This window comes from Maniola jurtina, chromosome 6 (assembly GCF_905333055.1).
Source record: "Maniola jurtina chromosome 6, ilManJurt1.1, whole genome shotgun sequence".
Classification (NCBI taxonomy): domain Eukaryota; kingdom Metazoa; phylum Arthropoda; class Insecta; order Lepidoptera; family Nymphalidae; genus Maniola; species Maniola jurtina.
In genome coordinates this window covers 10,301,182-10,320,846 of record NC_060034.1, presented here as the reverse complement: position 1 = coordinate 10,320,846, position 19,665 = coordinate 10,301,182, and the positions used below count along the sequence as shown (strand labels likewise).

Sequence of the window (19,665 nt, the reverse complement as noted above, 5' to 3'; positions counted from 1 at the left end):
TTTGTCTGTGTGTTTGTGCACGCTAATATCAGAAACGGCTTATTCGATTTAAATACGGTTTTCACTAATATATTGTAGTAAGCTTCACTTAATATTTAGTGTTTATTTCATGACAATCGGTTCATACATAAAAAGTTATGTCAATTTAAAGAATCACGGCGAACATTTTTAACGTACAGAGTATATGCTGCCCGAAAAGTCACTATTCCACGCGAACGAAGTCGCGGGCACAGCTAGTGATTAAAATAAGTGACGCAATCCTCTACTGATGTTTTGGCGTGCTGCTCGTATGACATAGTGATTCTGCCCAAAAATTTCTTAGTTCTGCATAGCATCGTAATTTATGACCGATGACGCATAGGTATATGATTTCGATGTTGAGTAACAGATTTTGTTTGTCTAGTCGACTAGTAATTAGATGGAAAATTTGATGTTCGCATACTTGAAATTCGTAACAGAAATGCAACATTGGTTTCCCTTTTCAGGGTTAATATATTGGAGCAATTATATAGTCGTGGAGTAAATGCAAACAATTAGCGAGTATTGTTGCGAGTGTTGGTCGTGACAAAGGGTAGCATTCGATGCGTTAAATGCTTCATCACGTTCGGCGGAAATTTGACCAAACAATTTAATACTTCAGTTTATTTTATTTTCTTGAGTCTGTGGGAAATATTAAACTCTACCATTATTGAAATGAATATATTTTTATATTATGTTCTTTGATCTACATACTACAATCATATTAGGCAACCGAAAAGGTAAACCAGTCATATTACCTACGTAATAATTATGTAGCTACTCGTATATTCTTTAACTATTGAGTAAATACCTACTGTCTTTTAGGAATAAGTGTAATTATATTATCTAAATAACTCACAACACCTAAGTATTTGATGTTTATATCTAATAGCACCAATGAATCCTTTCTAATATCTTTTTTCCGTTTTACTAAGATATATTATCTAGAAAAATATTTTGAAACGAGGCTAAGCAATTTCAGTCAAAATATATTTGTAAACCTTAAATGGACGTAATGGTGGAAAATCTATAAATCAGTACACAAGAATATATAAATATTAATATTATTATTCATTTATTTTCATATTTTAAAAACTGTGTCATATATTTAAATATATTGGTTTATTTTTGAAGCTGTTTTTCCAGATCTCGAAGAGGCAGATGGTAGAGTGAAATCGGTAGAAGATAGCGAGTGGCATGGAGACGTGAGTGATGATTGTCCACGCCCAGGGCCCGTAGAAAGCGAGGTGGGCTGGTCGGAATTCTGCACGATTCTGTTCAAACGGAATTAAAATGATTTAAGAGATCGGAAGATAAAAGTCATCATCTAAAGTTGAAGTGCGCGAGAGTGTAAAATTCTGTATGTTTTTTAGAGAAACTTGTATTTATAAAGTTACTTTTTAGAAAATCGTTTCTTCGCACTGCCAAGTTCTAGGCCATCCGGTTTCCGTTTTCCTTCATCAATCTTAATATAGATACCGACTTTAAAATCAATATAGGTACCTAAGTGCGGATCAGGTGCCTATCTTCTTATTAGGGACTCTCTATCATTGGTTATATATTATGCCTAAGCATCAAGCGCTTACTTTTCGTTTTGAATTTCATGAAACCATACCTTTTCGAGCGTATTGATTGCCCACATAGCCATGTTTGCTACAAGAAGAAACGTAACTAATTGTCTCCCTGGTTTCTTTCTTCTTTGCTCTGAAGTGCCACTTCTGCGCCACCATGCGTCTATTATGAATAGTGACTGCAAAATTGTCTGAAAATTATTATTGCATGAGTATAGGCATCATTAATAATAATTTCTTATTAAAATACCCATGAAAATGTTCCGAGACAATGATTAAATTCTAGATATATATTTCAGTAATATTTTTAAATTTATTCTATGGTGGACTCGATAAATTGTAAAAAAGTAAGTTCAGTAAATTAAGGGCTTATTATTTATATTATTAAGTAGGTAAGAATTACCTGATTCAAAGATAAAAATTCAGAGAAGAAACCCGTGAGACCAGCCCCATTGCTGTTATTGATCGTGTGGTGACACCCAATAAGGCTGAACATACAGTACACGAACATTCCAGACTGCGCAAGAATTAGTAAAGACGTATCTAGTACTAAAACAGCTACAACAAATAAAATAAAATCTTTAAAAATCCAACATTTCTCCGCGTTGTACTATTTATGACTGCGGAAGGGAATACTTTCCAATCACGAAAGGTAGGAAAATATGCATTTTGGATAAGAAGTTGTTTATCATCGTTTTTAGAACTACTGGACTGGTTTTAATACATTTTTAACGTTCTATAGATATATCACTTTAGAAAAGCTAGGTAATTATTATTTTTTTGTTAAAAGAGCGAGTTGCAGTTTTTAACTTGTTTTAAAAACCAACCTTGTGTTTTTCTTTTGTATGGAAGCACTCTCATTTGTTTTAAGGCCGTTGCAGACGCTAATATACTTAACGTGTACAATATTAACTCGCATATGTTTACTTGGAATATTGCGTCCTGAAAAAGAAACAGATAAATATGACTTGAATTCTAGTTGGTTAGATTATGATATCGTCAAACCCATTTCACCTTACATTGACTGTATTCGGGATGCTCGCAAGGACGAAGAACATGATTAATGATATGATAGTCAGAACAATAAGGAGTATTCCAGCGAAAAGTCCTCTATGTGCGTGTGAACAATCTACTGAGAAATGGTGTAGTGCAGTTCGACTGCCGTGAGGTGAAGTTACACCCAGCATACCAGCTGAAAAAAAAGATTGAAATTAGTTCTGTCCTTAGAGTTTAAAATTTCTTTATCCTTATTGCAACTGAATGCATTATTATCCTATCTACATTTTAAGTTAGTACTTAATCAATTGATGACCTATAAAAACTAGGTACATACCAAACTGTTGTAAAATTTTTTCAGGAGTTACTGAATTATTACGGGATTTGCTTTTAGAATGTATAAGCTTCTTTTCAAAATCTTCAGGTGTGCATTTAACCTGAAAATGATAATAGTGATTTAGGTATGATGCCCAAAGTGAATGTTGATTGAATAAATCGCTATAGGTATCGGGTGTTTACCTCTTTCCACATTTCGTACAAAATAACAGCACAGATAAGTGAGTATTCAATAGTACATGGAAATAGAAATGGAGATGCGTTCTGTACAAGTGTGCCCATAATATTTGATCGCCGGCAAGGCATGTCGTCTGTACTGTTGTGAGTACTACTAGACTCAGCAAACATTGAATGTTCGAGATGATTTATTTCATGTTTTGTTTCTTCAACGAGAACGTACAGCCACTCGCATAGATTTGTTGCGATCATATGCATGAATCCAAATCTTTGTATCATTTTGTAGCTCCCGACTTCGATGTCTTTGTTTGTTAGAAATATGAACTGCATTTGAGCGAGTGTTAACGCCATGCGTAACGCTGGAGTGAGCGCAGCCAACACCGAGCGGCAACGATCAGACATTTCAAAATATTCTCCGAACTCCAATCCACTGTACACCATCGATCCGATACCAAAAGCTGCCAAAAATTAAGTTATAAAACTCATAGTTAACAAATAATAAATTGAGCAGATGTCACATATTATTATACCTATAGCCCCGAGCCTTAAGTAAAAACTTCCATAACGAGATATTGTTTCCTTTTCTTTCAACCTTTCAGTAGGTGTAGCTTTGCCGGTACAGTTTTTATCTTCTTTGTCTACTACATCTAAAAATGTACAGACGTTCATTTAATTACACATTTTGACAGTCATTAAAAATATTCATATACAATTAACAAACATCCATTATATGAATCACTAAAAACGTTAGTGGAATACAAAGGTAAGAAGGTATTCTTTGCAGTGGTAATTATGCAAACAAGATGTGATTTTAATGTCGCATTTTGTTACGCAAATGCGACTAATTACTAAGGCTAGAGATTTTTGTTATTTTACTCAACTTAAGGCAAACTTAATTGCTTAGACCACGTATCCTTACCTCTGTTATTAATTAGTACGTTGAATGCCTTTTCTCGCATTAAGTTCGCATATTGAAATATCACAAATATGAGTGATACTAAGTAAAGATACATGTAAAATCCCTGTAAAAGACGAAATAATTATAAACTTTCTAATTGAACAAATATGGATACAGATTTATTGTCTTTGATTTTGATGGTGGTTTTACCTGATAATAAGCATCTGGTACACCGTTTGCTATAACTTCAGTTACTGGAAATGCCAATCCAAGTACCACTAAAAGTTTAGCGTATAATGCAGATAGTGCTTTGCTCAACGCTTCGCTAAAAATAACTAAACCATTAAAACGTTGCGTAGTTATAGCGAAACATTTATGCTACCACAATTATTATGAAAATCGATGTCAAAGTAATGAAATAAAAAGATTATGAGAGAGAGAATGGAAAGATATGACGTACAGTATATTGGAAACATATTCATATTTTAATTACAATTTGTGAGACGCATTTATAGCGAATGCTAACAAAAGCATTGTCAAGCAGTCTCTCCGTTAACAACTGAAGGGTATGCTTTTGAATTGTGTGGACGCATTGTAGGTGTCAAGTATTGTCAGAGATATAATGCAGGCATAGCGCCATCGGAGCTATTTAGTTTGAAATAGGTCTCTCATCTAGTACATCGATTATACTCGTGATGAGCCTTTTAGCGTCTAATTCTATTAAAAATGATTCAAAGCTAGTATCTAGACAAAAAACATTGTATAAAACATACTTATTAAGTCAAGTATATTATAAAAATAAAAATGATGAACTCCGTGACAAAGTTACGTGGAAGCAGCGGACTGAGCTTCGAATTGCCCACAAGATGGTGTAGTGTATATTATATTGTTAGATATTGTAACTTTTTATTATTTGAAAAGAGAACTGCTGAGTTTCTTGCTGACTCTTCTCAGTAGAGTATTCATTCCGAACCGGGTGGTAGACAGACGTAACATAAGAGACACTAGAGTACCTACCGGCTACCTGATTGTCCTAATGAAATAAATAAATGATTTGATTTTAAAGTATCGATACAGCAATATGTGGTGTATCTATTGTGTTGCTTTGCGCATTTTGATAAAAATGTGTTTATTTTATACTTCTTTAATTAGGATAAGGATGATTTATGATTGCGATATACCTATTAGTAGGGTAGGTATGTGGTGTGAAGATAGGGGTAGAGTAGAGGTAGAATCCACGTCATGTACATTTGCCCGACTGCCATTCAACACCAACAGCTCTGACAGCGTCGCGTTGGCCTAATTTATTGTTCTTCCGAAATATCTCAATGCTTTAAACTCTGATATCTCTCTCTCTGATATCAAGAAGTATCTAAGTATGTAGGTCAAACACGTATGTATGTAATTTGTGATTGTGTTTACTTACTGTCTATTTTTATTATTTATCATTTCTATTTTTATTGTATGATAGTGATTATTGAAGTTGACTGGTTTGTAGCGTTTTTAGATATCAAATAGGTACGAACTATCGGTCCTAGGTATATTATTAGGGATCCACCTAGTTCAGTTGATGAGGACCGCTGCTTTACATAATCAATACTTACTAATACTCTTGTAATATATGGAAACGATGAAAGTTCATTTTAATGTTTTTGAATGGAGGATTTAACTCATATATTTTCTAAACCAATTTATATTAGGACTAGCTAATACCCGCAACTTTGTCCACTTGGATTGCACCAATGACCAAACACCTATTTTACTCCTTAGCGGATGTCTACATTCTACGTCGTTAGGTAACTTTCTAAGTACATGCCCAGTCCGATCCGTCCAGTAGTTTGAGCTGTGCGTTGATAGATAGTCAGTCAGTCAGTTTTCCTTTTATATACTTATACAGATAATGAAATGATACATGCAGTTAGAATCGACATGAAATTGAACACTAGAAGTAACTATAGTATAGGTACTGTAATATTTTAATCTTACTGGCCCATGATTTCCGCGGCAGATGCAGGGTGCTCGTGGGTTGAAGCCATAGAGGTTCGCGAGTTCGGCGACAGCTCCGACAGGAAACGTCTTTGCGTAGCAGCGCATAGTGCAAGAGCTTGTGAGGGGCGCCGAAACGCTGCGATTATCGCCGAGGGTCGCCTTTGCAGAATACAATGTCAAAAATTTACGTGTAGGTAAAGTGATAATGAATATGGCAGTAATGTATGGCAACTATGTAAAAATGTTTTTCAAAAGTATTGTCAGTTCGAACTCTTTAAGGCAATTGTCCAACCGCCGAAGATTAGCTAGAAACGAGTTGAGCTAAAACCTAGAAATGAGTCGGCGAGCACCGAGAAGCAAATGTGTAGTCGGGATAGTTTTGCCCCTGAGCTATGAGCAAGTATTGTGCGAGTGTTTTGACAGCCAAAAGAGCGTCGCTGAGTGAGTTTTTTCGTCTTATCTTTGCGACAAACTAGTGTGTGGGAGTTCTCGCCGACAGTGTGCACTGTTAACGATTAACTAATTATTTTTATCTCTTTATTGACAGGGAATCATAAATTGATCACGTTTTTTAGGCGAAAAAATAGTTTACAGCTATAGTCGCTTCCTCGGCGGTGGGACAACTGCCTTACGGAAAATATAGTCTATAATCTTAAAATATATTTTACTGTTAAAAATCGTCTGTTCTGTTTTACATTTTTATTTGTTCAGAATAAAAGCGAATAGCTTGTCAAAAGCAGAATATTGCCAACAACACAGATAGTAAAAATTTCTGAATCATTTTAAGCTAAATCATCCTTTAGTCCTCATAAATTGAAAAAAATTGCCTTTTTGAGCTTAAAAATCTAGCTTATATCTACTGATAAAGTGGAACATAACATAAAAGATAACAGAACAGATAATAATAATAAACAATTTATTTATAAGTTTAAAATTATTAAAAGAAAAAAATGAGCTAGTGAAAAAAGCGGTGTATAATTTACATGAAATAAAATTTTACAGGAAGAGCAAAAAAAACCGTAAGAAAGCAGTTGGAACTTTCCTGTAATTGTACCGTTTTGACTGAAATCATGAACTTTGGAGTCAACTTTATCACAGTTTTAGGCTGTTTTGCTTGGAATTGAGTTCTTTGTATTAAAAGTGGTCAAAACCGTGATCTTTGATCTTAATTTCAGTATAAGTTTTAGGCAGTTGTGCCTAAAACTAAGTTGTGTGTAGTTCATATTTGTATTCAGTGAGCGAAAAACTTTCGGATAAAAAAAAAAATGAAATGTGATTAGCTAGGTACACCGTTTTGTTTGCCAGTTCCTCATAATTATGTAAAGTGTGTGGTTTTCATTTTATATACTGCAAAGTATTTAAATAAATACTTACCTTGTGTTAAGGTTAGCTGCGAGTTTGGAATCTATGTCATGGGAGACACGTCGACTGTTCGGTAAGGAATTCTGAATAAGCGGTTCCTGAACTGGGCTTAACATTGCCTGGGTGCGCTCCCTTAGATGCCCCAGGTCGGAGTATGACGACTCATCACTGATGGGTGAAAAAACAGAAATTAAAATCAATTAAGTATCAAAATTTTCGAATGCTTAGAAAATCTAATATTTTTACATGTTTACCTAACTATTCAGTCACATTAACGTGTGATATGTTGTGTTGTGATATGTTTGACTCGGAATTACTAAATTTTAATTTTGACATTTTGCGTTTTTGGCGTTGTGATTAAACGATTTTGATTTTAAATTTTTTAAAGTCTCTTTGAAAAAAACCTCACTTAAGCTCTTCTGGGAAATTAATATAGGGATATAAATTTCCTTTGTATAAAGTGCGATGGCTCATGGAGCCTAAATGGCTCTATGTGCAAAAATATAGAACTGCAGTTACTACACCATGGTAGAGACCGGATTATAAGTTCCTTTAGAGCTTAGTTTTTGAGTTCGTTTGAAAGCAGACGAGCTTGAACGGTGTTATGCGACACAAAGCGGTCTATCAAAGGTCATAAATATTTTCGCAGCTCCTGTGCTGGTTCTTCACCGAAATCCCTCTTTGTGTACATGCATTTCATACTTTCCGATCGCACACAGGCTGATCGAAAGCGCGTCTTGTATTGAACTTTCAGAATTTAATATATAGAACCATTGAGTGCCACATGGTTTATATTTTATTTCATATAAAAGTATTAAAATAAATAATTTAACTTTTAACTTTTTATTTACTAGACAGTTATTTTTGTAGCATTTTCCAAGTAATAGTAAAGTGCATTAAATATAACAATTTATTATTTCTCAATTCTGATTACAAGTCATTAAACGAAAGATTAAAATTAATACTTAGATTTCGTTTATTTAGAGCATTCAATATTTTTATTTAAAGTTTCAAGAATATCGTTCTTTATTGAGCTATTTCGACTTCAAGACCGAGCGCCAAATCTCCAAATATGCGCACCTATATCTACAGCGTCTATGATCCCGAAAGCTTCCATAAATATCTATCTTTTGAATTTCAAAAATATAACGCATTCATGTATGCAGTCTTTGTTTACCATAATATTTGTTTAAAATTTATCTTTTGTTTACCAAAGTTGGCATCATACATATTTTTAATACCTATCTTATATGATGAAATAGATAAAAAACGCGTTTTGTTAATAATAATCTACCTAGCGTAGCTACTGTCTGCTGATGGTAGAAAGACTTAAAACAAGGGATTTCTTTTATAAACAAAGAAGTATGCGTGCAACTGATCTCATAAGATAAGCGATAATCTAACCACGGCAAAGAAAGAACGAAAAGGCATTTAAAAAGAAACTTTAATTAAATTGTTAGCATCTTTTAATTTTGTGGCTAGAAACATGCAAAAACTAAAACTAAACTAAATCAAAGGAAATCATTCGTTTTTGGTCTAAACAAATAAATAAAACACGAGGTTTATTCTCAGATAAAGGGCGAAAAACAATGACAGTGGACAGTTCTAAAAATTTCACGTTGTTTATTGTCTCTATTAGATGATGAAATCATGGAAATACGAATAGATTGTAGATGATGTAGAACTAGGAAGTATTATAAGTGTAGGACATAAATATGGCACCATGTTCTCACGGATCCAACTTTAAAAAAAATGATACACTCATTTCACAGTAGGTTTCACAGGTATATTGGCAATACATTATATTACATTATTTTTAATTATATAGTACATTTTTTTAAATCTCTTGAACATACCTGTCATTATCATTCTCCTCTTGCACGGTGTCCATATCTGTTACAGTGACGCCCGGACGCGTCTCGGTAGCTTCACACAGTGGAATCCTCTTGGCTGAATTCATCTATGAAATGACAACATCATCACTTGGCCTTGTCGACACTATATACGAGTAGGTACAGATTAAGCTAAATTATCCTTAAGTATCGCATATTGTATAACGTTAGTTTTAAACATTTACTAAATAAAGAGAAAAATTTAAATGTGCACTAACTTTTCCATTTGAGCCTCGACTACTTAAAATATTACTATTATCTGTGTAAGGATGTCTTTAATTGGGGTTAGAGCGTTACTCATTGGTAGTAATATATAGATTGTTTTAAATATAGAGGCTCCTATTTATTGTTCATAATAATAGATCAAAACGATAATAGTGTGCCTAGGCAAAGTAAAAGTTCTAATAAACTTTGCATATATTTGGGAAATAATCAAAAGCTTAGAGCACCTACCTGTCTATTAAATGTTTGCTAGGTTTTTTCCTGCAATACTTTTTCATTGCCCTAATCTTCAACGAGGTACTGAAGCGCTCGGCGTTAGTAATTGAATTGACACGGCACATCCAAATTGCTTTTGGTGAATGTTTTTATTTTTTCATTTTATTCTGTTTGAACTATACATGAATAGGTATAACTGCTAAAACACGCGTCTCCTATGATCCTCAGTTACTACTGAGCGGCAAAATGCGATTTTGTTGTCGGAGATATTTCAGCGAGATCATTATCATGGCTCAGATATGCAGATTATGATAGATTGCTAATCCTATAACATCTATTTGGTTCGTATCATCGACTACTTTCTGTTACTGAAGTCTGAAGTCCCACTTCAGTCTGTCAATAAGTTGAATAACACTTTTCATGGAGAAGATATTTTTAAGCTATTCTAATTTTTAACTAATTCTGTACGCGAGACACGGAATAATATAGGTAGGTGTACAATTTTATTCAATAGAGCAGGCAGGTATATGCCATGTATCATAAAAAAAAATTACAAACAAAAATAGCATATTTTCATTTTCATAAAGGAAATATAAAATGTATTTAGCATGTACATACTGTTATAGGTATAAATATCCCTTCTCATTTATTTTACTCACCATTTTCCTTCTCTTATTCCTTTACCATCTGTAAAAAGACAGAAATTGATCTAATATTTAGTATTTTGATGTTTATTTTAATAAAGACAAAGATTAAAGAGTAAGTTTGTTTGTCTTGTGTCCGCCGGGCGGTCCGCTCTAAGGTTGTTAGGTTGTTGAATAAGTTTCTGAATTAAGAGAACTGAAAGTTTTCTCATCTCGAGATTACAGCAAAGTGTTTACCGTTTGGCTGTAGGATGCGGCCGCGTCGCCGACACCCCTCCAGCCTCCTAGCTCCTAGTCATGTCTAGTGACGCTATACTCGATATTTTTAAAACTTATCACTTTTTATGTCTCAAACTAATAATTGCGGACTGAATACAAAATGGCTAGAAAGTTAAATGAGTTTCTTAATTACATTTACAATGTATTGTTTCAATTTGCATTTTTCTTATGAGTTTTATGATGTCATTTATATCACGAAGATAACTAGCCTTGCCTTAAGTTTTGTAATAATCTAAAAATGCTTACTAAGCTTAAAAGTTGAAGATACCTGACAATAAAATAATACAGAACCTAAAAGTTCCTAAGAATTCAAAACTAAGACTTATTTTGGCTATCACAAATATTTTAAAAATTAGTGCATTCATATCAATAAAACCTACAGTGATTTTCACGGCCACCACCTACATCTACGACCAGCGAAAACAACAACCTATATTTACATAACACACACTAAAACTTGTAAACACTGTTTTGTAAAGTTAATAAAGATTTATTATAAAGCACCTAAAGGTATCGTTTGCCAATTTTTCTTCAAATATTTTTGCTCAAAATATCAACAATTTGCTCTAGACACCTTTTAACATTACACTAAACTCTTTGTTTCGCTTGCATTACTTTACAATTGTCGACGGAGCGCGTCCCTAGCAGAACATTCTCAGTATTTTCATAAAATATTTGCGTGAGTGTATCGCACCTGATGCCTTAGATGTCGCTGCACTCTAAACTCGCTGTGATTTATGCAAACAAAAAGCCGCTAACAAATATTGAAGCGAAAAAGTAACTACGGGTGCAAATTTTGCAAAATAATCTGTTGTTCTAAAAGTAGCAAATAATATTTGAAAATATTTCACAGGAAACAGAAGCTGTAAAGAACACTTCATAATTATAACATTACCTAGGTAGGTATATTGTTTAGAGTTCATCACGTCACAGAGTTCCCATCTTAAACGCAAAATCAACCAAAGAAATTCATTCTTCTTTGGATATAAAACCCCATCAGCTGTTTATTTATGTATTTACGAGATGATGCCTGCAGCTTCATCCGCGTGGATTAAGGTTTTTAAAAATCCCGTGGGAACTACCATACTATTATAAATGCGAACGTGTGTCCGTCTGTCTGTCCGTCTGTCTGCTAGCTTTTCACGGTCCCACAGTTGAACCGATTTTGATGAAATTTGGTACAGCGTTAAGTTCTGAGGAAGGACAAGGCTTACTTTTTATCCCGGAAAATCAAAGAGTTCCCACAGGATTTTAAAAAACCTAAATCCACGCGAACGAAGTTGCGGGCAAGATCTAGTATAATATAACCTCCAGTAGCAGCGATCAAGTCGATTTTATTTACACGTCTAACCAAAAAAAGAATTGTAATATTTTCAGGGCTAATGTATATGTATAATGTACATAGGTATATATGAGTTTCTTTGTTCCATCATATTTTCTAAACGCCTGAACAGATTTGGATGTATGGGGAATCGTTAGAATCCTTACACCATCATCCGGAATGACACTGGTTATAATTTAAAAAAAAAAAACAATGGTATTGTAGTCGTGTTTTTATTTTTTTATCAGGTATACTTGTTTCAATATAGCGATTGAACGTAGAAAGTCGTTAAAACGCGATGTAGCGTCGATGCAGTTCCAAAATCGCCGATCACTTATGTTATAACTAAAAATCTATAATGTAATAGCCTCATCGGGTGACAGAAGGGCTGGCTCATTTTTTGCGCAACGGATCAGCCTGGCTGTCCAACGCGGAAATGCAGCCAGTATTCTTGGCACCATTCCACGCGGGCATGATTTGTATAGTAATTAGATAAGGCTAGCTTTAAGTTTTATTGTAATATTTTCAAAAAAAAAAAAAAAACTAAAAATTTAAAAACCCCCGACACAAAAACCTCTATAAGAAAACTAGAAAAGAGTTGATAACATTCAAACGGCTGAACCGATTTTCTTCGATTATAGCTAAGAACACTCTTGATCAAGCCATCTTTCAAACAAAAAAAACTAAATTAAAATCGGTTCATTCGTTTAGGAGCTACGATGCCACAGACAGATACACAGATACACACGTCAAACTTATAACACCCCTCTTTTTGGGTCGGGGGTTAAAAAGCATCGTGTCTTCTACGGCCCTTACGTATAAAGGTAGATGCGCTTTTTGCACATAGAGCATTCGCTTGGTTTTGATGTTTTTGTGAGATGGCTATACCTAGGATTAAATCCTTGACATTCACATTTGTTTCTTGTTCTTTGCGTAACGGAAAGTATAATTTGTTTTTATTGTAACTAAAAGGAGTTTTTCGTTTTCGTTCTATAAGTACCATAATTTACTATCGTTTTTATGGCTAGATAAATAAAGATAAATTCTAAAATAGTACCATGTTGTAATGTTGGAAATAGCAGAATAGCAGAAACTTTTTTGTGTTTTGTTTTAATATCAACGAGTATATTTTCATATAAGGTAGGTAAGTACTCGTAAAGTATATATTGGTTCAGTTACTTTTTAACGTAAATGTTTGTGATGGTCATGTGACGGTATCTTTTTTTGGGGACTTCCCCTACGTTAGAAAAATACTGGATTATTTTTAAAGAAAAAACATTTCGAAATGAGCCAGAATGTTTCTAATAATTGACAAGATGAACATGTGACTTACTGTATCATTTTTCCTTTTACGTACCTACTGTAAACTGTAAATAACTACAATAAATAGTTGATGACTTTTTTTTCAGTTTGCTATATTTCGCTAAATTACTACATTTATGTTTATTTTTTATAGAAACGGCTAGCGAATTTGTTTAGTAGATACGAGGAAAAAGTGTGAAAATTTAATCACTGCAGCCTTTACATAAACATAGCTTTTATAGTACGAATAGTTTACAATGTACCTATGACTGTAATTAGTCAAAACATAATATTAACCAGTAATCCATATCTACTAAAATTATTAAGGCGAGTGTGTCTGTAGGATCTATGCTAGCTTTTTACGGCCCATTGGTTTAATTGATTTAAATTAAATTAGGTACCGAGTTAGTTTTCATTCCGGGGATGGACACAGGCTACTTTTTATTCCGGAAAATCATAGGATTTCCACGGGATTTTTAAAAACTTAAATCCACAGAGACGAATTAAAAAAACTTATTAGCTGTATTCGATTGGTGAAGCGCGATCATTGTAAACAATAACTCTGCAGCAGTTAGCGCCTCGACTCGTGATTTGTCTTAATTTGCGTATTCTGCACGTTATTTGTATGTAAAATATGTCTATAATGTATGTAATATAAATCATAAACTTGTTTGTTATTACTATCGTAAAATATGATTATTTATCACCGAGTCTGACTGTGACCGTTTTTAGAGTAATAATAACTAAAAATCCCGTCCTCACCTAAACCTGGTGCTGAAACGTGGACACTGACAAATGGCCTTGTTCACAAATTCAAAGGTGCTCAGCGAGCTATGGAGAGGGCTATGTTATGAGTTCCCCTGAGGGATAGGATCCGAAATGAGGAGATCCGCAGGAGAACTAAGGTCACTATGAGCAAGCTGAAGTGGCAGTGGGCAGGCCGTGCCTGTCGTAGAGGCGATTGCCGTTGGAGCAGGAAAGTCCTTGAGTGGAGACCGCGTTTAAGACAGCGTAGTATGTGTAAGCTGTGATAGACTAGTGGTTAAAACGTCCGCCTCCTAATCGGAGGTCGGGGGTTCGATCCCGCGCACGCACCACTAAAACGTCACATAATATACTTTAACGGTGAAGGAAAACATCGTCAGGAAACCTGCATGCCTGAGAGTTCTCCATGTTTTCAAAGGTGTGTGAAGTCTACCAATCCGCATTGGGTAACAGACTATGGCCTAACCCTTTTTTTATTAGAATGCCAACGATTCAATAAACAAATGATTTTTTTCAATAACTGTATTTATTAATTAAGTAGGTACCTACCACCCAGCATTTACCTGAGTACATAAAGTAGTCCAAAAACAAGATTTTTTGCAGAATGCTATTTAAAACTATCGATATAATTAAAAATGCGGATTATTTTCTGTTCATAATAACATAGGTACCTATACGTATTATATTTTATTCCAAGCAAGCGAAATTTTATAATAGCAAAATTAATATTAGACTCGATTATGGTTAGCAAAATTACACTTGGTAGCTGTTCAAAATTTAGATATTAATTACGTCGATTATTGCGAAATAAATGGCTTTAACATAGTTTTAGAAATTGAATGAGGTAACAAATGCCTAAAATAAGTTTCAACGGGTAAATATAATAAAGGGCTAAATAAATTACGTTGTTAATTGTATTAATTAATTCTTATAAACTTACGTTATTTTTCAATCCTGTAATTCATTTAGGTATTCACACACAGAAAATCTTCCATCAAATCAGAGGTGAACACCATCTTTTGCTTTATTTTGTACTGAAGTCATCTACTGAAGTCGCCAGCTGAAGTCAATACCTAGTATGCTAATTAAATGACGAATTTTATAGCACGATTTCAAATGGTACCTATATACATTTTATGGTTCATTGGCACCTTGATTAAAGACTTAACTTTTATGTTACACTAGCGGACTACCTGCCTTTGTCCACGTTTTAGATTTTTAAGGATCCCGTTGGATTTCTCAAAACTTTTCCTCTTAGTGCGGGTTTACTCCTACTATTGGTCCGCCAAGGCTTCGTTCAGGTGAAATTTCTTAGTAGGGGTAGATAGTAGATATGATATTGAGAAATCCTACGAACAAAATCATAAATTTAACGATGTGAGCTGTGGCTATATGTTGATATGTCAGTTAGTCGGAGTACATAGCCATACAGCAAGCTTAAAAAAACTCCCCCACCGAAGAAAATATATTAAGTAAATTTACATTTACTCCAGTTAAAATCAATTTTTCACGGAAAGTAAATTTTTAGTTTCTAATCAAATGATCATACCTCGAGACTCGAGTACCTACCTAGTTTGTTTTGTACCTAATATGGATATTTTTGCTTGGCTCCATAATTTTAGAAAAATTTAAGGAAAAGTGAAATGTAATTTTTTCCCTGGCAATCAACTTTCCCAGTCCCCAGATATTGTGTTGTTCTTGGCCACACTCCTTCACAACTCACAAACAAAAATTTAGACCATCTATTTTTGTTTGCTGATCCAAAAAATATCATAATAATTTTGATTCTTTTTATTTATATTTCTAGATAATTTCACAAAACAAAACTGAAATTATAAAAACTTAGTGAAGTAGCAACCAAGTCGGTGACACGCAATACCACTGCGGTGGACAGCAAAGCTCTTTGAGCGTGTCGGGCCTGCACTAAGCGGCGAAAAATCCGTAGCTTTGTAAACCCGCGTTCGCTTCGTACTTGTCAAACCGATGAAGTTTGCCGAAAAGTTTGTTAAAATCGAGTTTTCATCCGACTACTAGCTGCACTAGCTACTACTAGCTGCTATAGTATATAGCTGCTGTACTAGCTGTGCTAGTTTTTGTATAAATGATTATTTGGCTATGTATTTATTATTAGGCTAAATTCGACACAATTTGAGTTTTCTTCGAGTTCTGTGTGTTGTTAGATTAAATAAATTAAATAGCTCAATAGTTTTAAATAAAAGGCATAAAATTTAACCTCAAAAAGGATATAGAATAATTTTTACTTAAGAACTTTTATTCTTTACAGGATTAAAAACCTAAATTCATTTAAGTAGGTATAGAAAGTCAAACCAGCTCCTAGCCAAAAGCAGCCAGAGCTTCTATTCGATATCGTATGCTCAAAATGCTACTATAATAATTATTATAACGACATAAATGGATTAATAAGGATCCATTATTTGCAGACATTCAAAGCACTGCCTTAAATAAATATTTCCTTAAACAAAGACTGAGGTGCTGATGCCACGTGAAATTTATTTAGCAAAATGAAGATGAAATTTTTACTTCTCTTTGACGTAAAGTTACCAGAGTTAATTCAATTTGTTGTCTCTCTTAAAATGAAACTCTGTGATAATGTTATTTGTTGGCTTCACCTACGCTTGTTGACTTGCCCCAAAAAGCGAGTGCAGGAGCGCACCGGCGCGCCTAAGTGATTCGATACACGTTCAATATGTTTCATTAGGGAGCACCGTGCTCACTTATTCAATCATATCGGCAGCGAGGCACGCTTTCCATACGGCGTTGCGATGCAGCCTATCCGTGTACCTACTTTACTTCATTCACATGTAATCAGTTTTTCCGGCTCAAAATGCTGTACACTCAATTTAAGCGAGCGTATACGTAAATAACCTCTTCCATTGGAGCGGTTCTTTTGCGGAACCTTTTATTTGCTTTGATATTGACATGCAGGTCTTTTTCCTTTGCTGATATCCTGTCACTAAATTATATTATCCTACAATATAGGGTAATTAAAAAGCAATATCGCGGGAAACTGCAGCCGTAATTTTTCCTTCCCTTGGCGTCGAATGCGGAACGTTTCCGTCGCTCCGCTTCTGAGAAGGAACCACTTCTCGAACGCTGTCTGCGTCCTGTGTCACAGGAAATGGTAATTACCGCCTAATCTCGCCCGAAGCGTAGGGCGGCCCGACGTCCGGATATGAACTTCCGTTATGAACAATTTAGCGCGCGAAATTGGACGACGGTGCGCCCTGCACACCTGAATCAGATGATACGACACACACGTCGTGTTCCTGCACTCAAAGCTTGCACTCCGCAGTCATTGCAAGCCCATTCATTGCTGCGATTTGCGCTCACGAATAAGTTAATAATATGCTCCGGCCTACTGAATATGAATCGTATGAAACCTTTTAAAAGTTAATGGTCAAGGAAATTGCATTTTTGCGCAATTTCATAAGTGTAGAGCTAAGTGCTGGGAGGTTAAGCTAAGCATTATTATTATCCGCCTGAAAAAAAGTTAACAGTTAGTTTAAGCTTGGGTGACGATAAACTTTTACGGACTTTTAGAAATATTTAAAATATTCAAGACCAGATGATGTCCGAGACTTGTCCGCGTGGATTTAGGTTTTTTAAATCTTTCGAGGGAATTTTTTGATTTTCCGGGACAAAAAGTAGCGTATGCCTGACCCCAGGGTCTAAGCTAATTATGTAGCTTTTGTCAAATCGGTTTAATGAATAGCGATAAAACGAGACAGACAGACACCTTTCGTATTTATAACTAGCTTTGCCCGCGACTTCGTCCGCGTTTTTAAAAGTGGGAACTTCTTACTTTCCGTAATTAAACGTAGCTTATGTTATGTAGCACTCTAAGGTTTTAACTATACCCATGCAAAGTAGTTAAGAGTAGAGAAGAGAAGATAGAAAGTTAAGTAGAAGTAAAATAAATATAGGTAAGCTTTATTATAACTGTATTTCAAACACATTCCACTTTGAATACCAAACGTCAATGTTGATGCAAATGATGATCACAATTCGACGGTGGCCTAATGATCGCCATTCATCGTGATCTGCATTGATATAGAACTATTATTACTAGCAACTACTGCCTTAACCATCGGCTGTACATTTGTCAATGCAAGTGGCTCGGATATTAACTCAACCTCATCATCTAATCATACACCAATCACGGTTCTGTCATTATAGTGATACTCTATCACGTGAATATATGATAATGTAAGACATGAATATCTACCGAAGGATGATAGGTCTGTGTGTAACCAAATAGTGGTTTACAGTTTACACAGACCATAGAAATAAAGTAAGTGCTTCAAATACGACTCGCCAATAACAGCCAATATGCTTATTTTAAATTACTAAATTTTTTAGACTTATTGCTTAGGTGTTGAGTTTTATTTTAAAACAAACATTTTTGTTCTCATTTGAAAAATTCGAATAATTTTAAATTCATTGTCGATGACAAGAACAGGTCTTAAATATAAATATAATATTTTGCAATCGTTATCAAACTTAACATTTATAATAAACTGAAGTTGTTGATATAATAAAACTTTTTTGTAGTGTATTTCGTAATAAAAACATAGATATGTATAATATTATGTCTGCAACTTGAGCTATGCCATTTTGTTTGTATCAAATCTATGGTACAGACTTACAAATCTATAATTGTAGTAGAGTAGTCGATATAGATTATTTTTATGCATAATAGTTTTTGATTTGTCGTGCAAAATGTCGGAAAAAATACCCGAGTACGGAATCCTCGGTGCGCGCGTCTGACTCGCACTTGGCCGTTTTTTTTAATATGTAGAGCTTTTTAATATCCTTGATGCGACCAAATAACCCAGCCATTAACCAGTCAGAAACAAAACAACATAAAACCCACTAATAAATAATAATCCGTTTTAAAGCCAACGAGCGACGTTAATAAAACGTCGGATAACTCGCGTAATTAACTTATCGCCGTGCCTATGGATGATGCGATAAAAATCACTGCAACAAAATGGCAGCAGTCGAAATGCAATGAAATTGAGGAAAATCATTTTGATATTCAGAGAGCGAGAAACGTACGGCCGGTTATTGTCGGGTCCCATACAGCCGCCAAATGGACTGCGCTCGTTCAATTTCGATACTTTCACGATACAATAGGCGAGAGTAAGGCGTGTTCGCTCACCTGTCAAATTAAAAAAAGCACTTGAATATTCAAAATAAACCTGGTAAAATGTACCCGCCGATAGTATACAGAGTGAGTTTTAATTTCTGCGAAGGTAATTGAATTTTGCTCACCTATGGGTTGTTGAAGTCAAAAGGTTGCGAATAAAGGCTTACTCAAAGCTTTTTTAAATAATAGTTTATCAAAAAAGTAAAAACTAACGAGAGAAGTTGGACTTGTTTTTTCTTTAATATTGCTGTGTTCTTCTGGCTCACAGGCTAATTTATAATTATACAGAGATTGTCTATAGAGTCGATTAGACGGAACTCAAGAATTACTTTATAGCTAGTAAGTATGCTAAAAATCTACACTTGAATAAACAACAATACAGAAAATATTAATGTACAAATATAACGAAATCGTCGGGTATACATATTAAAATGCTGCTCCTAATTTAAATTACAATACAGAAAGTCGACGAAAAACTTCCTTTTCTTTCTGCATCTAACCACCGTG

General features: G+C 34.5%; 1 protein-coding gene across 3 annotated transcripts; it reads right to left on the bottom strand.

The window, feature by feature from the left end:
• Positions 1 to 1,080: 1,080 nt before the first annotated feature.
• LOC123866130 (proton channel OtopLc-like) lies at positions 1,081 to 15,012 on the bottom strand. 3 transcript variants are annotated; one of them, XM_045907485.1, is made up of 15 exons: positions 14,929 to 15,012; positions 10,337 to 10,364; positions 9,204 to 9,307; positions 7,360 to 7,515; positions 5,983 to 6,144; positions 4,207 to 4,321; positions 4,018 to 4,120; positions 3,629 to 3,745; positions 3,105 to 3,556; positions 2,923 to 3,022; positions 2,609 to 2,781; positions 2,417 to 2,531; positions 1,993 to 2,147; positions 1,634 to 1,780; positions 1,081 to 1,292 (listed from the first exon to the last, which is right to left on the bottom strand). In XM_045907485.1, the coding sequence occupies exons 2-15, from the start codon at positions 10,337 to 10,339 to the stop codon at positions 1,119 to 1,121; spliced, it is 2,076 nt and encodes a 691-aa protein (XP_045763441.1). In that variant the 5' UTR covers positions 10,340 to 10,364; positions 14,929 to 15,012; the 3' UTR covers positions 1,081 to 1,118. The 3 variants fall into 3 exon arrangements, with proteins under 3 accessions (XP_045763441.1, XP_045763440.1, XP_045763443.1); XM_045907484.1 differs by lacking the exon at positions 14,929 to 15,012 and adding an exon at positions 10,559 to 10,677; XM_045907487.1 differs by lacking the exons at positions 10,337 to 10,364; positions 14,929 to 15,012 and adding an exon at positions 9,693 to 9,967.
• Between the last annotated feature and the right edge of the window lie 4,653 nt (positions 15,013 to 19,665).

What these genes read in the sequence shown, in the direction of transcription:
- LOC123866130 (XM_045907485.1), bottom strand. An exon ending in GCATCCCGAATACAGTCAAT is followed by an intron (nt 2,532 to 2,608) that starts GTAAGGTGAAAT and finishes TTTCTTTTTCAG; the next exon opens with GACGCAATATTCCAAGTAAA. An exon ending in AATTTTTATCTTTGAATCAG is followed by an intron (nt 1,781 to 1,992) that starts GTAATTCTTACC and finishes AATAATTTTCAG; the next exon opens with ACAATTTTGCAGTCACTATT.